General features: G+C 38.5%; 1 protein-coding gene across 1 annotated transcript in view; it reads right to left on the minus strand.

Moving 5' to 3' along the window:
• The window catches only part of CFAP54 (cilia and flagella associated protein 54), a 294,342-nt gene that overhangs the window by 229,646 nt on the left and 42,358 nt on the right, over window positions 1–22,338 (minus strand). The window contains exons 14-19 of the mRNA XM_061125597.1: window positions 21,209–21,359; window positions 16,931–17,007; window positions 10,892–11,020; window positions 10,428–10,554; window positions 1,586–1,672; window positions 1,373–1,494 (exon numbers count right to left, since the gene is read on the minus strand). Of these exons, the coding sequence (XP_060981580.1) occupies window positions 1,373–1,494; window positions 1,586–1,672; window positions 10,428–10,554; window positions 10,892–11,020; window positions 16,931–17,007; window positions 21,209–21,359 (693 nt within the window). The remainder of the gene's footprint in view (window positions 1–1,372; window positions 1,495–1,585; window positions 1,673–10,427; window positions 10,555–10,891; window positions 11,021–16,930; window positions 17,008–21,208; window positions 21,360–22,338) is intronic.

Consider the following 22,338-nt stretch of genomic DNA (forward strand, 5'->3'; position numbering starts at 1 on the left):
AAATTCCAATATTCTACTTTCTGACTTCAAACACCTATCCTTCTAGCTCTCTCAAATTCTGATTTTATGGCCCCCGACCTCATAGAGAAGCCCGATTTCTTGATATCTCCATAGTTTGCCAAGTCCTTAAAAGCCTTGGTGGGTGTTACTGCCTTCCCTACTCAATCTGCACCCATTTCTCATTGTGAACTTTTAACCTATACTTTCATACTTTTTTAAAAATCCAATCTGGTACAGATCTCTACTGTCACAAGAATTCTACTGTCACAGCTACTAAGAATACCACACCAGGATAATATCATACCAGCATTCAGATGGGGCCTTCTGGAAATCCATGGACTTCAACCTCAGCTTGAACTTCAGGATGCTGGCCAGTCCTTTATCTTAGAGTTAGCGCCTTCATCCATTCCTCTCCACTCTCCCATTACCTTCTCTCTCCTCAGTCCATCTACCCAGCCCCACACTCCATGGTTGGCAGATCTCCTTGCCTCCTACTTTAACAGATGATTCAGATAAGAAAGTATCCACTCAACTCTCTGCCTCCACAACAGACTTACTGAAATCTACATCTGTCTGTGGCTCCTTGCCTTCTACATCAGAGGGATGAGGTGCCTGCTCTGCAGTCCACCCTCCATTGGAGAGGAATCGCTTTGTGTGTGCTTTCAGTCCCATCTCCTTTCCCTCTTCTATTATAGGATCCCCGCTGTATGTCAGACTCTTCTTCACCTCTGTATCCTCCCCCTAGCTTTGACCTACACTCTTCTATCCTGTGTCAGTCAAGCTACTGATAGTCTCCAATTTATCATGTGCCATTCATTCAGCCAACACAACCAAAGTTTTGTGATGCATAGGGACAAAATAAAACAGAAATGTGATTCCCCTCAGGAATTTAAACTCTAAAATCAACATAATGAATTAGTAAGAAGACAGAACAATTTCCAGGTCACAGAGAGACAACAGCAAGGCAACTGGTCCACAAATCAGCAATCTCCATCTTAGGAAAGGTGCCGTAGCCTAAGGACGTTAAGTATTTCAGTTCCATAGTAAGGAATGCACTTATGCGTGCATGGTGTCACTTACATGCTACAGTTTACCTCATTTTGAACCCTTCTGATTTTATTTGGTTCCCTATGTAAGATACCCCCTGCAGAGGGAGAATCTCTCTCTCAAGAGAGTTCAAGGCAGGAGATATACATTAATTTTCCTGCTTAGAACTATTTCACTTCACACAGAGAGGACTAAACACAGCAAATCTGAAAGTTCATAATCCAATGTTAAGGGCAACACATTATTTTTAGAAAAGAGCAATAAATCATTCATTTTTACCAGGGGTTTCAAGTCTGGGCTAAAGTAAGGAATGGTACACTGTTACCGTCAAGTAGTTCTGTAGAGAAGAACAGGTCGCATCGTTCTCAAACATTAGAAGAGTTTTCTGCATCAAATAAATTGCTTTAGATAGCTTATTCTTCCTTATTTTATTCATTACACTTAATTCTGTAAAAGCAGACAACTATTTTACCAAAAGGGCAACATAAAAACTATCTTGAAGAAATTTGGAAAGGCATTTTCTCCAAATTTTAATTACCTGTAAAACAATCAGGGCTTGCAGTTTTTTTTAGTGTCTCTGTACCTTTGGTAGACGTACTCTTGCTCACAGTTGGAGTCTGCAAAACTGAAGAAGAAGAAAGAAAAGAAGAAGACGGTCATTACAGTTAGCTTTACATTCAAGAAAGGAAATATTTCAAAGCACCAAAGAGTAAGTCTCTATTTGTGAATTATTGCTTCCTCTATCATTCAGTTCAGATCAGGTCAGTTGCTCAGTCGTGTCCGACTCTTTTTCAACCACATGGACTGCAGCACGCCAGGACTCCCTGTCTGTCACCAACTCACAGAGTTTACTCAAGTCCATTGAGTTGGTGATGCCATCCAACCACCTCATCCTCTGTCATCCCCTTCTCCTCCCACCTTCAATCTTTCCCAGCATCAGGGTCTTTTCAAATGAGTCAGCTCTTTGCATCAGTGGCCAAAGTACTGGAGTTTCAGCTTCAACATCAGTCCTTCCAGTGAATATTCAGGACTGATTTCTTTTAGGATGGACTGGATGAATCTCCTGTCAGTCCAAGGAACTCTCAAGAGTCTTCTCCAACACCACAGTTCAAAAGCATCAATTCTTCGGTGCTCAGCTTTCCTTATAGTCCAACTCTCACATCCATACACGACTACTGGAAAAACCATAGCCTTGACTAGACAGACCTTTGTTGGCAAAGTAATGTCTCTGCTTTTTAATATGCTGTCTAGGCTGGTCATAACTTTTCTTCCAGGGAGTAAGCGTCTTTTAATTTCATGGCTGCAGTCACCATCTGGAGTGATTTTGGAGGCCAAAAAAATAAAGTCAGCCGCTGTTTCTACTGTTTCCCATCTGTTTGCCATGAAGTGATGGGGCCAGATGTCATGATCTCAGTTTTCTGAATGTTGAGTTTTAAGCCAACTTTTTCACTTTCCTCTTTCACTTCCATCAAGAAGCTCTTTAGTTCTTCTTCACTTTCTGTCATAAGGGTGGTGTTACCTGCATATCTGAGGTTATTGATATTTCTCCTGGCAATCTTGATTCCAGCTTGTGCTTCATCCAGCCCAGCATTTCCCATGATGTACTCTGCATCTAAGTTAAATAAGCAGGGTGACAATATACAGCCTTGACATACTCCTTTTCCTATTTGGAACCAGTCTGTTGTTCCATGTCCAGTTATAACTGTTGCTTCCTGACCTGCATACAGATTTCTCAAGAGGCAGGTCAGGTGGTCTGGTATTCCCATTGCTTTCAGAATTTTCCACAGTTTCTTGTCATCCACATAGTCAAAGGCTTTGGCATAGTCAATAAAGCAGAAATAGATGTTTTTCTGGAACTCTCTTGCTTTTTTGATGATCCAGAGTATGTTGGCAATTTGATCTCTGGTTACTCTGCCTTTTCTAAAACCAGCTTGAACATCTGGAAGTTCACGCTTTACCTGCTATCTAGGGCCACCCAAGACAGACGGGTCATGGTGGAGAGTTCTGACAAAACGTGGTCCACTGGAGAAGGGAATGGCAAACTACTTCAGTATTCTTGCCTTGAGAACCCCATGAACAGTATGAAAAGGCAAAAAGATAGGACACTGAAAGAGGAACTCCCCAGGTCAGTAGGTGCCCAATATGCTACTGGAGATCAGTGGAGAAATAACTCCAGAAAGAATGAAGAGACAGAGCCAAAGCAGAAACAGCACCCAGTTGAGGATGTGACTGGTGATGGAAGCAAGGTCTGATGCTGTAAAGAGCAAGATTGCATAGGAACCTGGAATGTTAGGTGCATGAATCAAAGCAAATTGGAAGTGGTCAAACAGGAGATGGCAAGAGTGAACATCGACATTTTAGGAATCAGCGAACTAAAATGGACTGGAATGGGTGAATTTAATTCAGATGACCATTATAACTACTATGGTGGGCAAGAATCCCGTAGAAGAAATGGAGTAGCCATCATAGTCAACAAAAGAGTCCAAAATGCAGTAGTTGGCTGCAATTTCAAAAACGACAGAATGATCTCTGTTCATTTCCAATGCAAACCATTCAATATCACAGTAATCCAAGTCTATGCCCTGACCAGTAATGCTGAAGAAGCTGAAGTTGAATGGTTCTACAAAGACCTCAAGACCTTTTAGAACTAACACCCAAAAAAGATGTCCTTTACATTATAGGGGACTGGAATGCAAAAGTAGGAAGTCAAGAAACACCTGGAGTAACAGGCAAATTTGGCCTTGGAGTACAGAATGAAGCAGGGCAAAGGCTAATAGAGTTTTGCCAAGAGAACTGGTCATAGCAAACACCTTCTTCCAACAACACAAGAGAAAACTCTACACATGGACATCACCAGATGGTCAACACCGAAATCAGACTGATTATATTCTTTGCAGCCAAAGGTGGAAAAGCTCTATACAGTCAGCAAAAACAAGACCAGGAGCTGACTGTGGCTCAGATCATGAACTCCTTATTGCCAAATTCAGATTTAAATTGAAGAAAGTAGGGAAAACCACTAGACCATTCAGGTATGACCTAAATCAAATCCTCTATCAGGTCATCTTTTTTCACTAATAGATAAAAATTCAAACAAATCTAATAGAGTTTTATCATTAAATTCTTTTATTAGCCACAGTATGAGAACATGAAGAATTTTCAAGTTATAAAAATATTTTATTTTCTATTTCATCTTAAATAAAATGATCTTGAAGGTTGATAAATAGGATCCAACCTACTTTTGGTCACTTTCCTTCCTCAAAAGCTTTTCAAAATTGCTCCATCCATGTTCCCTGCAAGAATTCTGGGTACCACATGAAGATCTCCACTCTGCTCTATCTGCGGCTGATAAAATCAGAGCCTCTCTCAAAATTTTCAACTAACACACAAATTACTGCCAGCTGGTTATGAGCAGTGAGAGAACCTGGTGTGTAGCTGAGACTGACCATCATGGTGGTCCAGGAAATAGGTAGCAGGATGAGGGAAAAGAAGATGAAGGTATGCTGACCCAGGGAGGTAGAAAATATATCAATAAACATTCTTAATTTTCTAGGTCTGGTTCTCAAAAGACCTGGCAATAGGGTACCTGTAACAACCTTACAATAAACCCCTTTTATTGAGGTTTAATTATTTGTGCTAATGCACATGAGCCACCATGGGATGATGACTGCCTGATAAAAAGATATCAACAGACACCATTAAAAAATATAAAGTTTCTTTAATGGCAAAGGATAAGGAAATTTACCTGCATGGAAAACAGAAAATATTGCACCATTCTCTCAGCACCTAGAGTATTATAAATGCTAATTAAGTGATAGCTCTCATGATTATAATCATTGGAGATAAGAAAGATGAGACTGCAAGAAAAATGTGAATGCCCAATACAGGAGTCACACTTTATAGCACAATCATCAACAGACGCCCATTGTAAAGTCCTTGAATAAGAATGACAAAAGCAGTCATTAGGCAACATTAGTCAGACAGCAGCATAGACAGTAGAGGGTGACAGGAGGAAAAAAGATCATCCGTGCCAGGGTGGCAGTTCAATAAGGCAGAGAAAAACATCAAGCAGATCCAGATACTGCAAAGAAATAATAATTCCATGTAAATATATGTACGCACATATCTCCAAAATACATAAAGAACTTACATAATTTAATAATAAAACTCTGATTTTAATGGGCAGAATAACTAAATGACATTTTTCTGAAGAAAATATACAAATAGCTCTCTAGTACATGAAAAGATGTTCAACATTACTAATCATCAGAAAAATGCAATTCAAAACCACAAGGAGACATTACCTCATGCCTATTAGAATGGCTATCAACTAGAATGATGATATCAAACTAGCCAATCCTACAGGAAACCAGTCCTGAATACTCATTGAAAGGACTGATGCTGAAGCTAAAGTGCCAATAATTTGGCTACCTGATGCAAAGAACTGACTCATTAGAAAAGACCCTGATGATGGGAAAGATTGAAGGTGGGAAGAGAAGGGGACGATGAGGATAAGCTGATTGGATGGCATCATTAACTCAATGGACATGAGTCTGAGTAAGCTCCAGGAGTTGGTGATGGACAGGGAAGCCTGGCATGCTGCAGTCCATGGGGTCACAAAGAGATGGACACAACTGAGCAACTAAACGGAACTGATCATCAAGAAGACAAGAGATAACAAACACTGGCGAAGATGTGGATAAAAGGGAACCACTGTGCACTATTGGTGGGGGTGTAAATTGGTTAAGCCACTATAGAAAACATTATGGAGATCTCCAAAAATTAAAAATAGAACTACTATATGATCCAGAAATATACTTCTGGATATATCCACAAAGGAAATGAAAATAAGATTTCAGAGATATCTATGGTCCCATTTTCAATGCAACATTATTCACAATAGCCAAGATATGGCAACAAAGATATTGCAATGACCTAAGTGTCCATCAATGGGTGAATGTAGAAAGAAGATGTGATGTACATATAGAGGTAGATAGATATAGATATATATCACATGCACAATGGAATATTATTCAGTCATGAGAAAGAAGGAAATCCTGCCATTTGCAATAACATGGATAAAACTTGAGGGCATCATGCTAGGTGAAATAATCATACAGAGAAAGACAAATATTGGATGGTATCACTTATACAAGGAATCTAAAAAAGCCAAACTCATAGAAACACAGTGTAGAGTGGAAGTTACCAGGGGCTGAGGGAGTGGAGAAACAGATATTGGTGAAAGGGTACAAACTACTAGTCATAAGAAGAATAAACTCTGGGGAACTAATATATAGCATGGATCATAGTTAATAATACTGGAGTATATATTTACAAGTTGCTAAGTGAGTAAATCTTAAATATTGTCACCACAAAAAAAGAAATGGCAACTATGTAATGTGCTGGAGTTGTTAGCTAATGCTATAACAATAATCATTTTACTATGTATTAGTGTAGCAGATCTACACATTGTACACCTTGAACTTACAAAATATAATTGTCAATAATATCTTAATAAAGCTGAGGAGAAAAAAATCTGCACTCAAATATTATTTAATTAACCAGCATTTGACTAAATCTATTTTCAAACCAGTCAATCCTAAAGGAAATCAATCCTGAATATTCACTGGAAGGACTGATGCTGAAGCTGAAGCTCCAATACTTTGGCCACCTGATGCGAAGAGCTGACTCATTAGAAAAGACATTGATGCTGGGAAAAATTGAAGGCAGGAGGAGAAGGGGATGACAGAGGACAAGATGGTTGAATGGCACCACCGACTCAATGGACATGAGCTTGAGCAAGCTCTGGGCGATGGTGAAGGACAGGGAAGCCCGGCGTGCTGGGGTCCATGGGGTCGCACAGAGTTGGACATGACTGAGCGACTGAGCAACAAACCGTGCATATGATGCGACATAATCCAACTCATCCAGCCTCTGACACTGCTGTCAGAGATACCTTTCTAAATTTTTCCATGCAGTTCAGTTCAGGCCAGTTCAGTAGTTTCAGGACATTATATAAACCCTTTAACCCTTCAAGCTCCGTAATCCACCTCTAGGCTTAGCTGTGTCAGTCTCCCACGTGTGCTCTTTACTGCAGCCGTAAGAGAATTCCAGCAGTTTCTATACTTCGTATAATTGCTCCCCCCTTGCTAAAAGTTGCTTTCTCCATTCAAAATGACTGCCTCCTTTTCAGTGTTCTTCATAAAGACATCTGCTAGCTTTCTGGTCAGCTCTCATCTCTTTTGGGAAGCCATCCCTGACCTTGTCAGTTACACTCTTCTGTGTGCCAAGAGCAAACACTCTGAGTCCACTTTCACTGCATTTAATAGCCTTGCCTGTTATAGTTGGCTTACTTATCTAGAGCTCAAAATTAAAGGCTGTGTCTCTTTTAGACCAAGCCTGAAAACAGCTCCCAGATCTTGATATTCACTTCAATAAATGTTTGCTTAATTGAATGGCAGTGAAACATGTATATTGCCATATGTGAAACGAATCGCCAGTCCAGACTCGATGCGTGAGACAGGGTGCTCGGGGCTGGTGCACTGGGATGACCCAGAGGGACGAGGTGGGGAGGGAGGTGGGAGGGGGCTTCAGGATGGGGAACACATGTACACCCATCAAGTCAATGTATGTCAAAACCAATACAATATTGTAAAGTTAAAATAAATAAATAAATAAGTTTAAAAAATTTTTTTAATTAAAAAATTTTTTAAAAATAAAATACCTGGGATAAAGCCCACTTGGTCATGGTGTATGATTTTTTTAATATGTTGTTGGATTCTGTTTGCTAGAATTTTGTTAAGGATTTTTGCATCTATGTTCATCAGTGATATTGGCCTGTAGTTTTCTTTTTTTGGTGGCATCTTTGTCTGGTTTTGGAATTAGGGTGATGGTGGCCTCATAGAATGAGTTTGGAAGCTTACCTTCATCTGCAATTTTCTGGAAGAGTTTGAGTAAGATAGGTGTTAGCTCTTCTCTAAATTTTTGGTAGAATTCAGCTGTGAAGCCATCTGGTCCTGGGCTTTTGTTTGCTGGAAGATTTCTGATTACTGTTTCGATTTTCTTGCTTGTGATGGGTCTGTTAAGATCTTGTATTTCTTCCTGATTCAGTTTTGGAAAGTTATACTTTTCTAAGAATTTGTCCATTTCATCCAAGTTGTCCATTTTATTGGCATAGAGCTGCTGGTAGTAGTCTCTTATGATCCTTTGTATTTCAGTGTTGTCTGTTGTGATCTCTCCATTTTCATTTCTAATTTTGTTAATTTGGTTCTTCTCTCTTTGTTTCTTAATGAGTCTTGCTAATGGTTTGTCAATTTTGTTTATTTTTTCAAAAAACCAGCTTTTAGCTTTGTTGATTTTTGCTATGGTCTCTTTAGTTTCTTTTGCATTTATTTCTGCCCTGATTTTTAAGATTTCTTTCCTTCTGCTAACTCTGGGGTTCTTCATTTCTTCCTTCTCTAATTGCTTTAGGTGTAGAGTTAGGTTATTTATTTGGTTTTTTTCTTGTTTCTTGATGTAAGCCTGTAATGCTATGAACCTTCCCCTTAGCACTGCTTTTACAGTGTCCCATAGGTTTTGGGTTGTTGTGTTTTCATTTTCATTCATTTCTATACATATTTTGATTTCTTTTTTGATTTCTTCTATGATTTGTTGGTTATTCAGAAGCGTGTTATTTAGCCTCCATATGTTTGAAGTTTTAACAATTTTTTTCCTGTAATTGAGATCTAATCTTACTGCACTGTGGTCAGAAAAGATGACTGGAATGATTTCAATTTTTTTGAATTTTCCAAGACCAGATTTATGGCCCAGGATGTGATCTATTCTGGAGAATGTTCCATGTGCACTTGAGAAAAAGGTGAAGTTGATTGTTTTGGGGTGAAATGTCCTATAGATATCAATTAGGTCTAGGTGGTCCATTGTGTCATTTAAGGTTTGTGTTTCCTTGTTAATTTTCTGTTTAGTTGATCTATCCATAGTTGTGAGTGGGGTATTAAAGACAGCCCTCAGATTGGGAGAAAATAATAGCAAATGAAGAAACAGACAAAGGATTAATCTCAAAAATATACAAGCAACTCCTGCAGCTCAATTCCAGAAAAATAAATGACCCAATCAAAAAATGGGCCAAAGAACTAAACAGACATTTCTCCAAAGAAGACATACAGATGGCTAACAAACACATGAAAAGATGCTCAACATCACTCATTATTAGAGAAATGCAAATCAAAACCACAATGAGGTACCATTACACGCCAGTCAGGATGGCTGCTATCCAAAAGTCTACAAGCAATAAATGCTGGAGAGGGTGTGGAGAAAAGGGAACCCTCTTACACTGTTGGTGGGAATGCAAACTAGTACAGCCGCTATGGAAAACAGTGTGGAGATTTCTTAAAAAACTGGAAATAGAACTGCCATATGACCCAGCAATCCCACTTCTGGGCATACACACTGAGGAAACCAGATCTGAAAGAGACACGTGCACCCCAATGTTCATCGCAGCACTGTTTATAATAGCCAGGACATGGAAGCAACCTAGATGCCCATCAGCAGATGAATGGATAAGGAAGCTGTGGTACATATACACCATGGAATATTACTCAGCCATTAAAAAGAATTCATTTGAACCAGTCCTAATGAGATGGATGAAGCTGGAGCCCCTTATACAGAGTGAAGTAAGCCAGAAAGATAAAGAACATTACAGCATACTAACACATATATATGGAATTTAGAAAGATGGTAACGATAACCCTATGTGCAAAACAGAAAAAGAGACACAGAAATACAGAACAGACTTTTGAACTCTGTGGGAGAATGTGAGGGTGGGATATTTCAAAAGAACAGCATGTATACTATCTATGGTGAAACAGATCACCAGCCCAGGTGGGATGCATGAGACAAGTGCTCCAGCCTGGTGCACTGGGAGGACTCAGGGGAATCGGGTGGAGAGGGAGGTGGGAGCGGGGATCGGGATGGGGAATACGTGTAAATCCATGGCTGATTCATATCAATGTATGACAAAACCCACTGAAATGTTGTGAAGTGATTGGCCTCCAACTAATAAAAAAAAAAGATTTAAAATAAATAAATAAATAAATAAATAAAATAAAATAAAATACCAAAAAATAAAAAAATAAAATACCAATAATTTACTATAACTCAAACAATTTAATTTTTCAGAAGTTTACAGATTTGCTAACCAAGGTGTAAAGAAATGATGAAAGATATCTATGGATATTAATCAGGGAAGTAAGAAAAAACAAAGCAACAAAGTTTATCTGAAAAACACCCAGTCAACAAGAACATTCTTCACAAATCAAATTGATTCCATGCTTGAACATGTCTTAAAATGGATTCAGAACAAGTTATCTGCTTTGATGATTACTAACCTTGCAACTGGTCAAGAAGCATAACAGATATTCGGTGCTGGGCTTGAATTAGCTCAAGATGCAAGTCCATTATGAAATTATTCGGTGTGACTGGTTTGCACATGTCTCCATCTATACAGTGGGTGTGCTTCGGTAGAATTGAAGCAAAAATTAAAAAGGAATACAGTTATCGAAACATACAAAAATAGCTCTATCCTACTGTCATTCAGGTTATCATTTTATTCTTAGCCTGTAAGTTATGCTCACTTCTCAACCCTTTAAAATCTGGCTTACACAATAATTAATCACTCTCCACATTCCCCAGAGGCCTTTCAGTGACAGGTTCAGACTCTGCACCCTCCTTGGTCTCCTCTGAGAGGAGAGGAACGCATTTCCAGTCTGAGGGGGCCCCCATAGACCACTCTTTGCTTACCCATGCTTCCTAGTTAAGGGAAACATGTCTAATGTACGTTTCTCATGCTCACCGTGGCATAGCAATGGTCAACCACTGACGATCCATTCGGCAAAGCAGTTAACATGCAGCTCAAATTGATACCACCAATGGCTCTGTCAAGAAGTTCATAGGCCAAAAATAGCTGTTCCTCAGGTTTTTTCTAAAGTAATTTTATAAACAAAACAGAAAATTCAGATTTAAGGGAAAAATCATATACAATACTTCCAAACTTAATAGTAATTCAAAATCCCCTCCCCAAGGAAGCCACTGTCCTTGAATTTGGTTTCCATTCTTTTGCATGTTTTTAAATTTCTACTACATATGTATGTATCCACTAACAAGATGCAATATAGCTTTGCATGTTTTTGATTCTCTTGTAAAATTCTGCAGTTCATTTTTTTCACTCAACCATATGTCACTGAAACCTTCTCCTGCAACTCAGGGTGTCTGGCAGGGTCTGGTTAAGAACACAGAGCAACTCTAAGTATTCCAAGCAGAAAGGGATTTAATGGACAGAACTAGAAGTGTCCATCACTGCTGGAAGCCCTGGGGGAGCAAAGATCAACAGAGCTGCCAGGGATGACTTAACTGCATGCAGCAAGCTAAGAATCCAGGAGCCAGGTGACAATCTCAAGTGTCTACCACACTGAAACAAATGAATGGCAAGGGCTTGCTCAACAAGGCTGATCAATTATCTTCTTGCATCCTCCTCTGCAGTATAAGAACTCTTTCTTCCCTTGTGTATAACAAATTCATTCAAATACCCCTAATTGGAAGACTAACCTAGAACCATATGGAAATGAGATGGTGTGAAATGTAGCTCCAGGTCTTTCTCGCTCTAGCGTGAAGCTGATTACGGAAGGGGGATAGCAATGATATCAGCTGACTCTAGTTCAAGGCCACTGCAGCTGATTCACCTTCTATGGCTAGGATGAAATGGTATTATGCTGAGGACTGCATCACAATTCACTTATCCACTCTTTCCCAATGGACATTTAGACTGCTATTACTAAAAGTGTGCAATGTCACTATCCTAGTCTGAGACTTCTTTACAGGTCTACCTTTTCTTCTGCTTCTCTTTTTTCACACAGCTAAGACCCCTAGGGCATGTTGATTAGAAGAATGACAGACATCTAAGTTTTTACATCAGGATAAAGGGATTACTTTTAATCTTTTACCATAGGTGTAATGGTCATTAAAGGTCTTGGCTGATACCCTTTATGGGATACAAAAGTTCTCTTCTATTCCTAACTTGTTAAGAGTTATTTTTTAAAACGTCGTTGTTGAATTTTGTCAAATGCTTTTGTTGCATCTCTTTCTGATGATGTGGTCATATTTTTCCCTTGTCATCTGAAAATGTGGTGTATTGCATTATGGAATTTCTAGTGTTCAAACATCCCTGCATTCTGGAATATACATAATTTGATTACACACATCCATTCAACATATATATAGCTAGATATCTCCATTCAAGAATCACAAGTTCATAAACAACGCCCTACCATACAGCACAGGGCACTATACTCAGTATCTCCTGATAAAACATAATGGAAAAGAATATAGATGCATAATGAATCACTTTGCTGTACAGAAGAAATTAACAACATCATAAATCAACTATACTTCAATAAAATTTTTTAATTAAAAAAGAAAGGAATCACAGGCTCCGAGAGTTTCCTAAGCAACTCAAGCAGTGTAAATCTGAATGACAGACCAACATGAGGGCACCCAAATTATTAGGAAGAGGGCCCTTCTCTTGTTTACGCCACTTCTCAATGCCCAAACTGAGAAACCTCCTTACCAAATAGGCAGATGCTTTTCTAGTTGACCTTTTCTTGGGATAAGTCTTGTGGGCTCTAACTAAATGTGTGAGTCTGAGTTCCAAGCCCCATCTCTCACGTGTCCAAGGCTCATCTCTTTCCCCTACGTGGTGGTGAATTTATTTTTTTTTGTTTGTTTTATTTTTTATTTATTTTTTTTTTTTCCAGTGGGTTTTGTCATACATTGATATGAATCAGCCATGGATTTACATGTATTCCCAATCCCGATCCCCCCTCCCACCTCCCTCTCCACCCGATTCCTCTGGGTCTTCCCAGTGCACCAGGCCGGAGCACCTGTCTCATGCATCCCACCTGGGCTGGTGATCTGTTTCACCATAGATAGTATACATGCTGTTCTTTTGAAATATCCCACCCTCACATTCTCCCACAGAGTTCAAAAGTCTGTTCTGTATTTCTGTGTCTCTTTTTCTGTTTTGCACATAGGGTTATCGTTACCATCTTTCTAAATTCCATATATATGTGTTAGTATGCTGTAATGTTCTTTATCTTTCTGGCTTACTTCACTCTGTATAAGGGGCTCCAGCTTCATCCATCTCATTAGGACTGGTTCAAATGAATTCTTTTTAATGGCTGAGTAATATTCCATGGTGTATATGTACCACAGCTTCCTTATCCATTCATCTGCTGATGGGCATCTAGGTTGCTTCCATATCCTGGCTATTATAAACAGTGCTGTGATGAACATTGGGGTGCACGTGTCTCTTTCAGATCTGGTTTCCTCAGTGTGTATGCCCAGAAGTGGGATTGCTGGGTCATATGGCAGTTCTATTTCCAGTTTTTTAAGAAATCTCCACACTGTTTTCCATAGCGGCTGTACTAGTTTGCATTCCCACCAACAGTGTAAATCACAGCAAGATCCTCTATGACCCACCTCCCAGAATATTGGAAATAAAAGCAAAACTAAACAAATGGGACCTAATGAAACTTAAAAGCTTTTGCACTACAAAGGAAACTATAAGTAAGGTGAAAAGACAGCCCTCAGATTGGGAGAAAATAATAGCAAATGAAGAAACAGACAAAGGATTAATCTCAAAAATATACAAGCAACTCTTGAAGCTAAATTCCAGAAAAATAAATGACCCAATCAAAAAATGGGCCAAAGAACTAAACAGACATTTCTCCAAAGAAGACATACAGATGGCTAACAAACACATGAAAAGATGCTCAACATCACTCTTTATTAGAGAAATGCAAATCAAAACCACAATGAGGTACCATTACACGCCAGTCAGGATGGCTGCTATCCAAAAGTCTACAAGCAATAAATGCTGGAGAGGGTGTGGAGAAAAGGGAACCCTCTTACACTGGTGAATTTAAATTTCTTTGTAACTGAGACCAACAGCCTACTGCAGCATCTATTCATAAACTGACCATTCTGGTTTTCAGTTCTCCTTTCTATTTTGGCTCCTGGAATTTACCTTACTTTCTTGTGAACTCTGTGGTGTGCTTGAGGATATTTGTTCAATTTTCTCCAAAATTTCCGGGTGTTTTGCAGCAAGAGCTTTTTTCAGTCATCTAGTTTCCCATTTAGCCACAAACGGAAGTCTCTAAGCACAGCTTTTAACACCAAAAAGTTTCAAAGACCTCCCCCCCACACACACACATTCTAGCATCGTCATCACCGCCACCGTCAGTTTTGTCAACGTTACAGCTAGTGAAAATGAAAGTTAGTTGCTCAGTCATGTCAGACTCTTTTGTGATCCCATGAATTATAGCCTGTCCATGGAATTCTTTGTCTATAGAATTCTCCAGACAAGAGTACTGAAGTGGGTTGCCAATTCCTTCTCCAGGGGATCCTCCCAACCCAGGGGTTGAGCCTGGGTCTCCTGCATTGCAGGCAGATTCTTTACCATTTGAGACACAAGAGAAGCCCAGCTAATATTGTAATATCATTACAGCTAATACTGAATTAAAATGTGTTCCGAGTGCTAGGCTAAATGCTTTATGTGGACTAATTTTTAAATTACCATAATCCTATGAGGTACTTATTATTCTCTGGTGGGAATGGCTACCCACTTTAGTATTCTTGCCTGGAGAATTCCAAGGACAGAGGAGGCTGGTGGGTTACAGTCCATGGGGTCACAGAGAGTTGGACACGACTGAGCAACTAACACTATAATCCATTTGTCAAAAATAGCCATGAATTCAGTAAAACTTTAAATTTTAAAAAATATAATCACAATAGTACCCTATATATTTTTTAAATAGTTACATGTGTATATGCAAGATATCATATCTTGGCCACCTGATGCCAAGAGCTGACTGATTGGAAAAGACCCTGATGCTGGGACAGACTGAGGACAAGAGGAAACGGGAGCAATAGAGGATGAGATGGCTAGATGCTATGGCATCATCAACTCAATGGACATGAGTGTGAGCAAACTCCAGGAGACAGTGAAAAACAGGGAAAGCTGAAGTGCTGCAGTCCATGCGGTTGCAGAGAGTGGGATACAACTTAGGGACTGAACATGAACTACGAACATGCAAGATATACAGTTTACCCCACCTGCAGACTCTGCTAGGTGAGCATATGGATTTTGGACTTTCCTTTCTATAAATTCTCACTCCTCCCCACTTCACTCCCTTCCAAATAGCTCTGAGACTCTAGGTTGAGATTCAGTGCCCTCTGTGAAATATAAGAGAAAAACTGAGTTGCCACCAAGTGCCACAATGTTACCAACAGCTCATTTGGACAGAACCACTTAAAAACTACCAGTAGAATAGGTATTATTGTTATCATCTTACAAAGGAGGACACATACTCAAACAGATTAGCTTATTTAAGATCACATAGTCAACATTAAAGTCAGAATCCAACTCCAAGTCCCCCAATATCAACTGCTATGCCCTTATGCCGTATCAATGAATCAACCCTACTCCATATACCACACACCCCCACATAGCTGAGCAGGTAGCACATGGCACAAGTTTAGAGGTGCTATTCACACTGTAGGCATCATAGACTTCTATGTTTATTTTGAAAATTTCCTAGCAGATGGTAATAAATTATATCAAGGAAAGGGTGCATTTTTCTAATTCAAAAACAGTAGCAATAATTCATAAATGATTTTCTGTTTCTTCATGGTCACTTTCTAAGAAATCCATTTCATTTAGCGCCTTTAATCACCAGAATTTTTCTATCCAAGTCAAAATCTAGCACTTTGTAACCTCTGCTAGTATGCCTATTCCTGTAGGAAGCCTCGCAGAATAAGTGCCAGCACTCTAAGCAAGTAATCCTTAAATTCTAGTTTCCTTAAGAATCTACCTGGCAAACTTTTAAGAACCTTAAACCTGAATTACAAACTTTTGAGAATCTCATACCTGAAATTATGATTCACTATGTCCAAAATGGAAAATAGGAAGCTATGTATTTAATAAGCACTGCAAATGATCCCTGGAAAAGCCACTGGCAGACAGCTCTTATGCCCCCTCATTCTCTTATGCAGTTCAAACTTCCTCTGTTGTCAATTTCAAATTTTTCAACTCTCAAGACACAATACAGCATAGAAAATTCAAAACTGCATTCCCTGAAGCCTGTTATTAGAGGTGAATATAATATTCAAGAAAGTTCTGATATACTTATGATATTTTATTTATACCCAGTTTCTTAGCACTTGCATTTTTGTGTATTAAAAAAGTGTGCTTTATACAAATATTCTGAAGACACTTTTTAAATCAATGGACAGCATAGCATAATTGCTAAATGCCTGAACTTTGAAGGAAACACTCTAACTTCAAATTCACTTAGCTGCGCAACCTTGATCCAATAAAATGTAGTAGTGAAAACGATCACTGTGACTATACAAATCGACCTCACAAACACAGCACCAAGATAAAAAGTGAGCTACTTTTTTGAATGTTGTGACTCATGGACTCATAAAGCAGGTAGGTGCTAAGGAGGACATCCTTGTATGTGAGTCTATGAAATACAACATTCAAAATATCAGTAGTAATATAACTATAACTCCTTCTAAGACCCTTTATCTAGCTTATTTTTGAAGCTGATTGGATTTTTTTTCTAAAGTAAAAACAAAAGGTAGAAAAATATTCCTATAGTTCTCAATGTATACAGAAACCATAATTTCTCAGATATTAAATGCTCAAAATTATTTCTATAACTAACCAGTATATATTTACAGATGTAATGGTTTTTTAAAAAAATTAAATTTTAAAACATTTAAAATTAAATGTTTTTAACTGTATTTTCTAAAATATTTTGCAGTACCTTACCTTTATTATTGGAAGAATATCTATGGTCCCTTTCGGAGCCCCAAGGATTTCACTAGTCCCTTTCCTTAAAGATACATCTGAAAAACAGAGAGAAAGAGAGGAAGGAAGGAAAGAGGAAGAAAGAAGGGAGGGAAGGAGGAAAAAGAGAATAAAAGAGAGGAAAAATAGGAAGAGAAGGAGTGAGTAGGAGAGGAAGAAATGGAGAGAAAAAGGACCAGAGGAAATAAAAGGATGACAGAAAAAAATGGTAATTAACAGTGAATCATAATCATAAAAAAACATTATGCTAAATTAGTCATCTTTTTAATTATTCATGAGTTTAGAAATGATTCAATACTTAGAAGTTGCATACCAAATTATTTCTTCCAGCTAGTTATATTTTGTCTTTAAAAAAGTAAATTTAAGAGTACTTTGTAATACAACAAACCAATTCAAAAATTTTGATTATCAGCATGATAATATTATGGTAAACAGATTGTCTTTCTGTATATTCTATGGAAAATCCATTGAAAAGCATTCATAAAATAACAGCAAATTTAGACAAATGTCAGAGAAGTCTGGCTTTAATTAAAAGAATACAAATAATAAAAATGTATATGACAATGCTAATTTCCCGGTCTAAAAATTTTTCAGTAATTCCAATTAAACAATGAATTACTTAATAGACAAATATTAATAAATATCTTGAAGCAGATTATCATAATTAACTTAGAAAGAATGACTTGTACTTCATATTTTATGTGCCAATAAGATGATAAGAATAACATTGTTGGAAAAATAAAAATTTACATATCTAAATGGGAACAACTGCTCATGACATAAACGTAGATGTTTTCAAACTTACAAATGGATCATGCTCTAATATTGATTACATTTTTAGAAATCAAATATTTTAACAAAGGATCAGTATAATCAGTTGTATGAAGCCCATCCATAATTAAAGAATATAAGATACAATAAAACATTAGTCTCCCCAAAGTAAACAAAATAATAAAATTTAATAAGAAACAGATATTTTTTTTCTAAAAGCAATCATTAGACTTTTTGGTTCTAGTAACAGATATTCTGGAAACATTCCCCTGGCTGGAAAAGCTGGAAAAATACAGGGTTTTTTTTTTTCTTTTTTCTGCAAGTCTCAGTACATAGCCAGTATCTTGGAAAGAGAGTATCCCCTGGATCTTGGGAAGAGAGCCCGGGGCCTAGAGAATGTCCTTTGAGCTACTTTTCCCTCCGAAGATTTTCGTCAGTTCTGGAAAGGTAAGCTGAGAAGCTGAATGGTGCTTTGACAGCCTTGAGGAGCTAAAGCAACAGAGATTGGCATCCAGGGCCCACCAAGGGTGAAAAGCTAGAAGGGGCTACATCCTAGGAGTCAGAGTAACTGAAAATAGGCTGAATAAAGAGCATCTCAACTTTAAATTATCTTAATATCTCAAAGTGGATTAAGGGGAACCTGGAGTTGCACTGCCTTCATATATCTGGCAAAAGCAAGCATAAGTCTTCCCTGGAAGAACAGATCATCTAAGGCTTCAAGTTACTTTTATAAAATATTGGTAGCAAATATAGTGTCTACCACAAGATTAAAAATAATCAGATTAACCAAATAGCTGATGAAGCAAGTTCTGCACTTAAGAAATCAACAGAATAACCACGGATGAGATGACAGAAGTCAGACACCCCTTCTGGCTTCCCTCTAGCCCTACTCCAGTAGCCTTCAACCCATGACAGATGATGGTCGAACAAACACCCCAACCTCCCAGCTCTCTAAGGCACATTCTATACAGTCTTCCGGAAGCCCCTTGTGGGAATGAGACCTATACCCACAACAGCAGGCTTCCTATGAACTTCCAGTACCCTGTACTGGCTTCCTTTCCTTCTGTCTCGCTTCACTCCACCACCCTGCTTCCCTGGATAGCAGTCCAAATTAACTGCTACACTCGACTCTTTGTCTCAGAATCTGCTTCTGGGGAAACCAATCCAGGAAAAAGGTCAAAGTGACAACATCTGAACTTGCTGGCAAATCTTTGCATCATAACAAGTGAGACAATCAGGTATTACATACTTCCTGACTCAATGCAACAGGGAGTATGCATGAAATACGCTTGCCAAAAAAAATAAGATTGACAAGAAAACTTTTTGAAAATGTATCACTTGAATATAACCAACCTGATAGATCTAACTACCAGGTAGAGAAACAAGATAACACCATAAGGACGCAAATGGCCAAATCCAGTATGTGGGAAATCTTCCAGGGAGACGATTCAGTTTCTTCAGGGGTAAGGAGAGGAGGACTATAGGTTACAGAGAGAGATTTAAGAAACATGATGGAAAATAAAATGTATGGGCTCAATTGGATCCTGATTGAAACAAACCAACTTAAGAGATTTTAATACAATCAGGGGCATAGGAATGTTTGCTAATTTTGTAAGGTATAATGTATTAATAGCATTGTGGTTGTGTAAAAAGAAAAAAAAAAAACCTTCTGTTAGATAGACCAACACACACACATATGTGTATATGCTGAGGTATTTGTTGGTGAATGACATGCTGTCTGCCTTAAAACTCTCCAGGAAAAAACAAAGTGTTGCCAAGAGAGATTAAATAAGGTTGGCAAAATGTTCATAATTACTGGTGCTGGATGAGGAGTACGCAGTGACTTATTTCATGTCTCTATTTGAAATTCTACCTAATAAAAAATTTTTAAAGGAAAAATGTTTTAAGACAGGATATGTCAAAAAGTATGACTTCAAGACAGAGAAAGGGTAATATCATATGACACCCCTTATATGTGGAATCTAAAAAGAAATATTACAAATGAACTTACTAACAAAAAGAAAAAGACTCACAAACTTAGAAAATGTACTAAGGGTTCTAGGGCAGGGAAGGGATAGTTAGGAAGTCTGGGAAGGTCATGTACACACTGCTGTATTCAAAATGGATAAGCAACAAGGCCCTATCACCTAGTACCTAGAACTCTACTCAATGGTATGTGCCAGTCTGGATGGGAGGGGGCTTGGAGGAGAACGGATACATGTATGTGCACAACTGAGTCCATTAACCGTTCACCTGAAACTACCACAGTATTGTTAACTGGCTCTACCCCAACACAAAACAGAAATTATAAAGTTAGGGAAAAATATGACTTCAAGCCATTGAAAGTGTTAGCTAGCCAGAGACCAGTGATCCTCAAACTTCTAAGTGTATCAAAATCACCTGGTAAGCTAATCAAGACTAGAAAAGTCCATACTAGCTGAGGTGCAATAGAACTGAGCCTCGGATTTTGAACACGTTTCCAGGTGATACTTCTATCAACCAAACTTTGAGAACCATAGTTATCTAATTCAATCTGCAAAGCTGAGCTCAACAATGGAGAATAGGTGGAGCCAGATTAGTGAATCTCTGGGAGAACAATTATTACAATAACTATTTTATTACCGAATCCCTCAGATGTCACACATACACTATAAGAGGGGTGAGACAGGAAAGCAGGCACCCCTATGCTCCTCTACCTCATTTTCTATATGTGAGTTACCTGACGACACAGACAACTCTGGGGTTCCATCACAGGCAGAAGAAAGAATGAAGAGGTCACAGCATCCTCTGAGAGAAGGCACCTCCCGGAAGGAGAGCAGAATAGTGGTGGGAAGGGATTGGACAGGGAGAGGAGGAGGAGAATGAGTGAGAAGGGGGCAAAAAGAGGAAGAAGATAAAGAGGAAAAAGAAAAGAAGAAACGGGACAAAGGAAGAAAGAAGAATTTTCACAGGAGGGAATCAAGAGAGAAGAGACTTAAAAAGGAGATAAAAGGTAGAAGGACAAGGATCCACTCATTCCAGCTCTTCCTCTGTGGCAGGCAGCATGATGGTGTCACGAATTATGGTGACCAGAATACGTTCTCTTCCTTCAAGAAGTATAAACTCTAGCAGGAAATGGAAGAGGAGGATGTAGGATTAAAATGAGGGGAGAAAAGAAAAAAGGAAGAACGGAGGGGAAGGGTGAGTGGTGTAGGTGGACAGTGAGGGACAGAGAAGGAAAATATATGAGTGAGGAGAAGACACAGACATTTTCATTTGCCACTGAACCAGAAAGCATATAACCTTTTATTTTTTAACATCAACTTGGTTGAACCTATATTACTTCTATCTTTGATTATAAATCATCCATGAAGCACAATATTGAAATGTATGATTTCCATTAACAGATGTTAAACAGTATTACAGCTTATGGTTATATATTCATATATATATATATAGAACCTCATGCCTTTTAATTCAATATTTTACCTAGAAATTTTTTAAATTTTCTTCTTGGGTTTCCTAAAGACTCCAATATTTCACTTAATCGTAACGTGACCTCTGCCACCATCACAACATCAATATCTTCCATCTTATAGCAGTGAATGATTTCATTTATCTGCCACAGAAGATAAATCCACTAAAAAGAGAAAATACACAGTAAAATCAATTGAAAGTGCACTACATTGTAGAAAGAGTCACATTTTATAAAATCGAGTACTTCCTTGAAATCACCACCTTCTAATCATATAATGTTATACGGGTACTAGCTTCCCTGGTGACTGAGATGGTAAAGAATCTGTCTGCAATGCAGGAGACCTGGGTTCGATCCCTGGGTCAGGAAGATGCCCTGGAGAAGGGAATGGCAACCTACCCCAGTTTCCTGCCTGGAGGATCCCATGGACAGAGGAATCTGGTGGGCTAGAGTGCATGGGGTCGCAAAGAGCCAGACACGACTGAGTGAGTAACACCTTTTTATCAGTGGATCTTAATTATAAGTAATAGAAAATCAATAATCCTAATAAGATGATAGTTAATGATCACTCTGTTTACACATACTCATGAAGAAGAATTATTTAGCTTGTAGTCTGCATATCTATAGCTATAATAGAAAATTTATCATCTGACTTTTTTATGTATCAGTGAAGATTATCTGTATCCTCAAAATTCCCATTCTCCCTTCAAAAAGCAGCAGTGACTATCACTATCGAAGTCCTCCCAAATAGTGAGGGGGAAGTAGGTGTTTCAGGCTCTACACCAGGTGCTTTGGAATCTGCCTTTCATGCCCATCACCTCAAAGCTCAGCACATAAAATTAGCCATCACCCTTTGGGAGTTAAAATGGGAAAATAACATTTACGTGCCCAGATCATTGTTTCATTAGAGTATATGATAAAATTATGTCCATGCATCCTAATACAGCTAATCTTAGGAGGCTCCAGAGTCACAGCAGACTGAGTTACTGTTAAAACACTCTCTCCTAAGTTCCCAGGTTACAATACCCACCTGCTCCACCTTCTCCTCTCCACGAGAGAGCTCTTCAGTCTAAACAGAGAACTATTACAGAGAGTGAAAAGCGAAAAGTGAAGTCGGGTCCAACTCTTTGTGACCCCATGGACT

Source organism: Dama dama, chromosome 22, assembly GCF_033118175.1.
Source record: "Dama dama isolate Ldn47 chromosome 22, ASM3311817v1, whole genome shotgun sequence".
NCBI classification, from domain to species: Eukaryota; Metazoa; Chordata; class Mammalia; order Artiodactyla; family Cervidae; genus Dama; species Dama dama.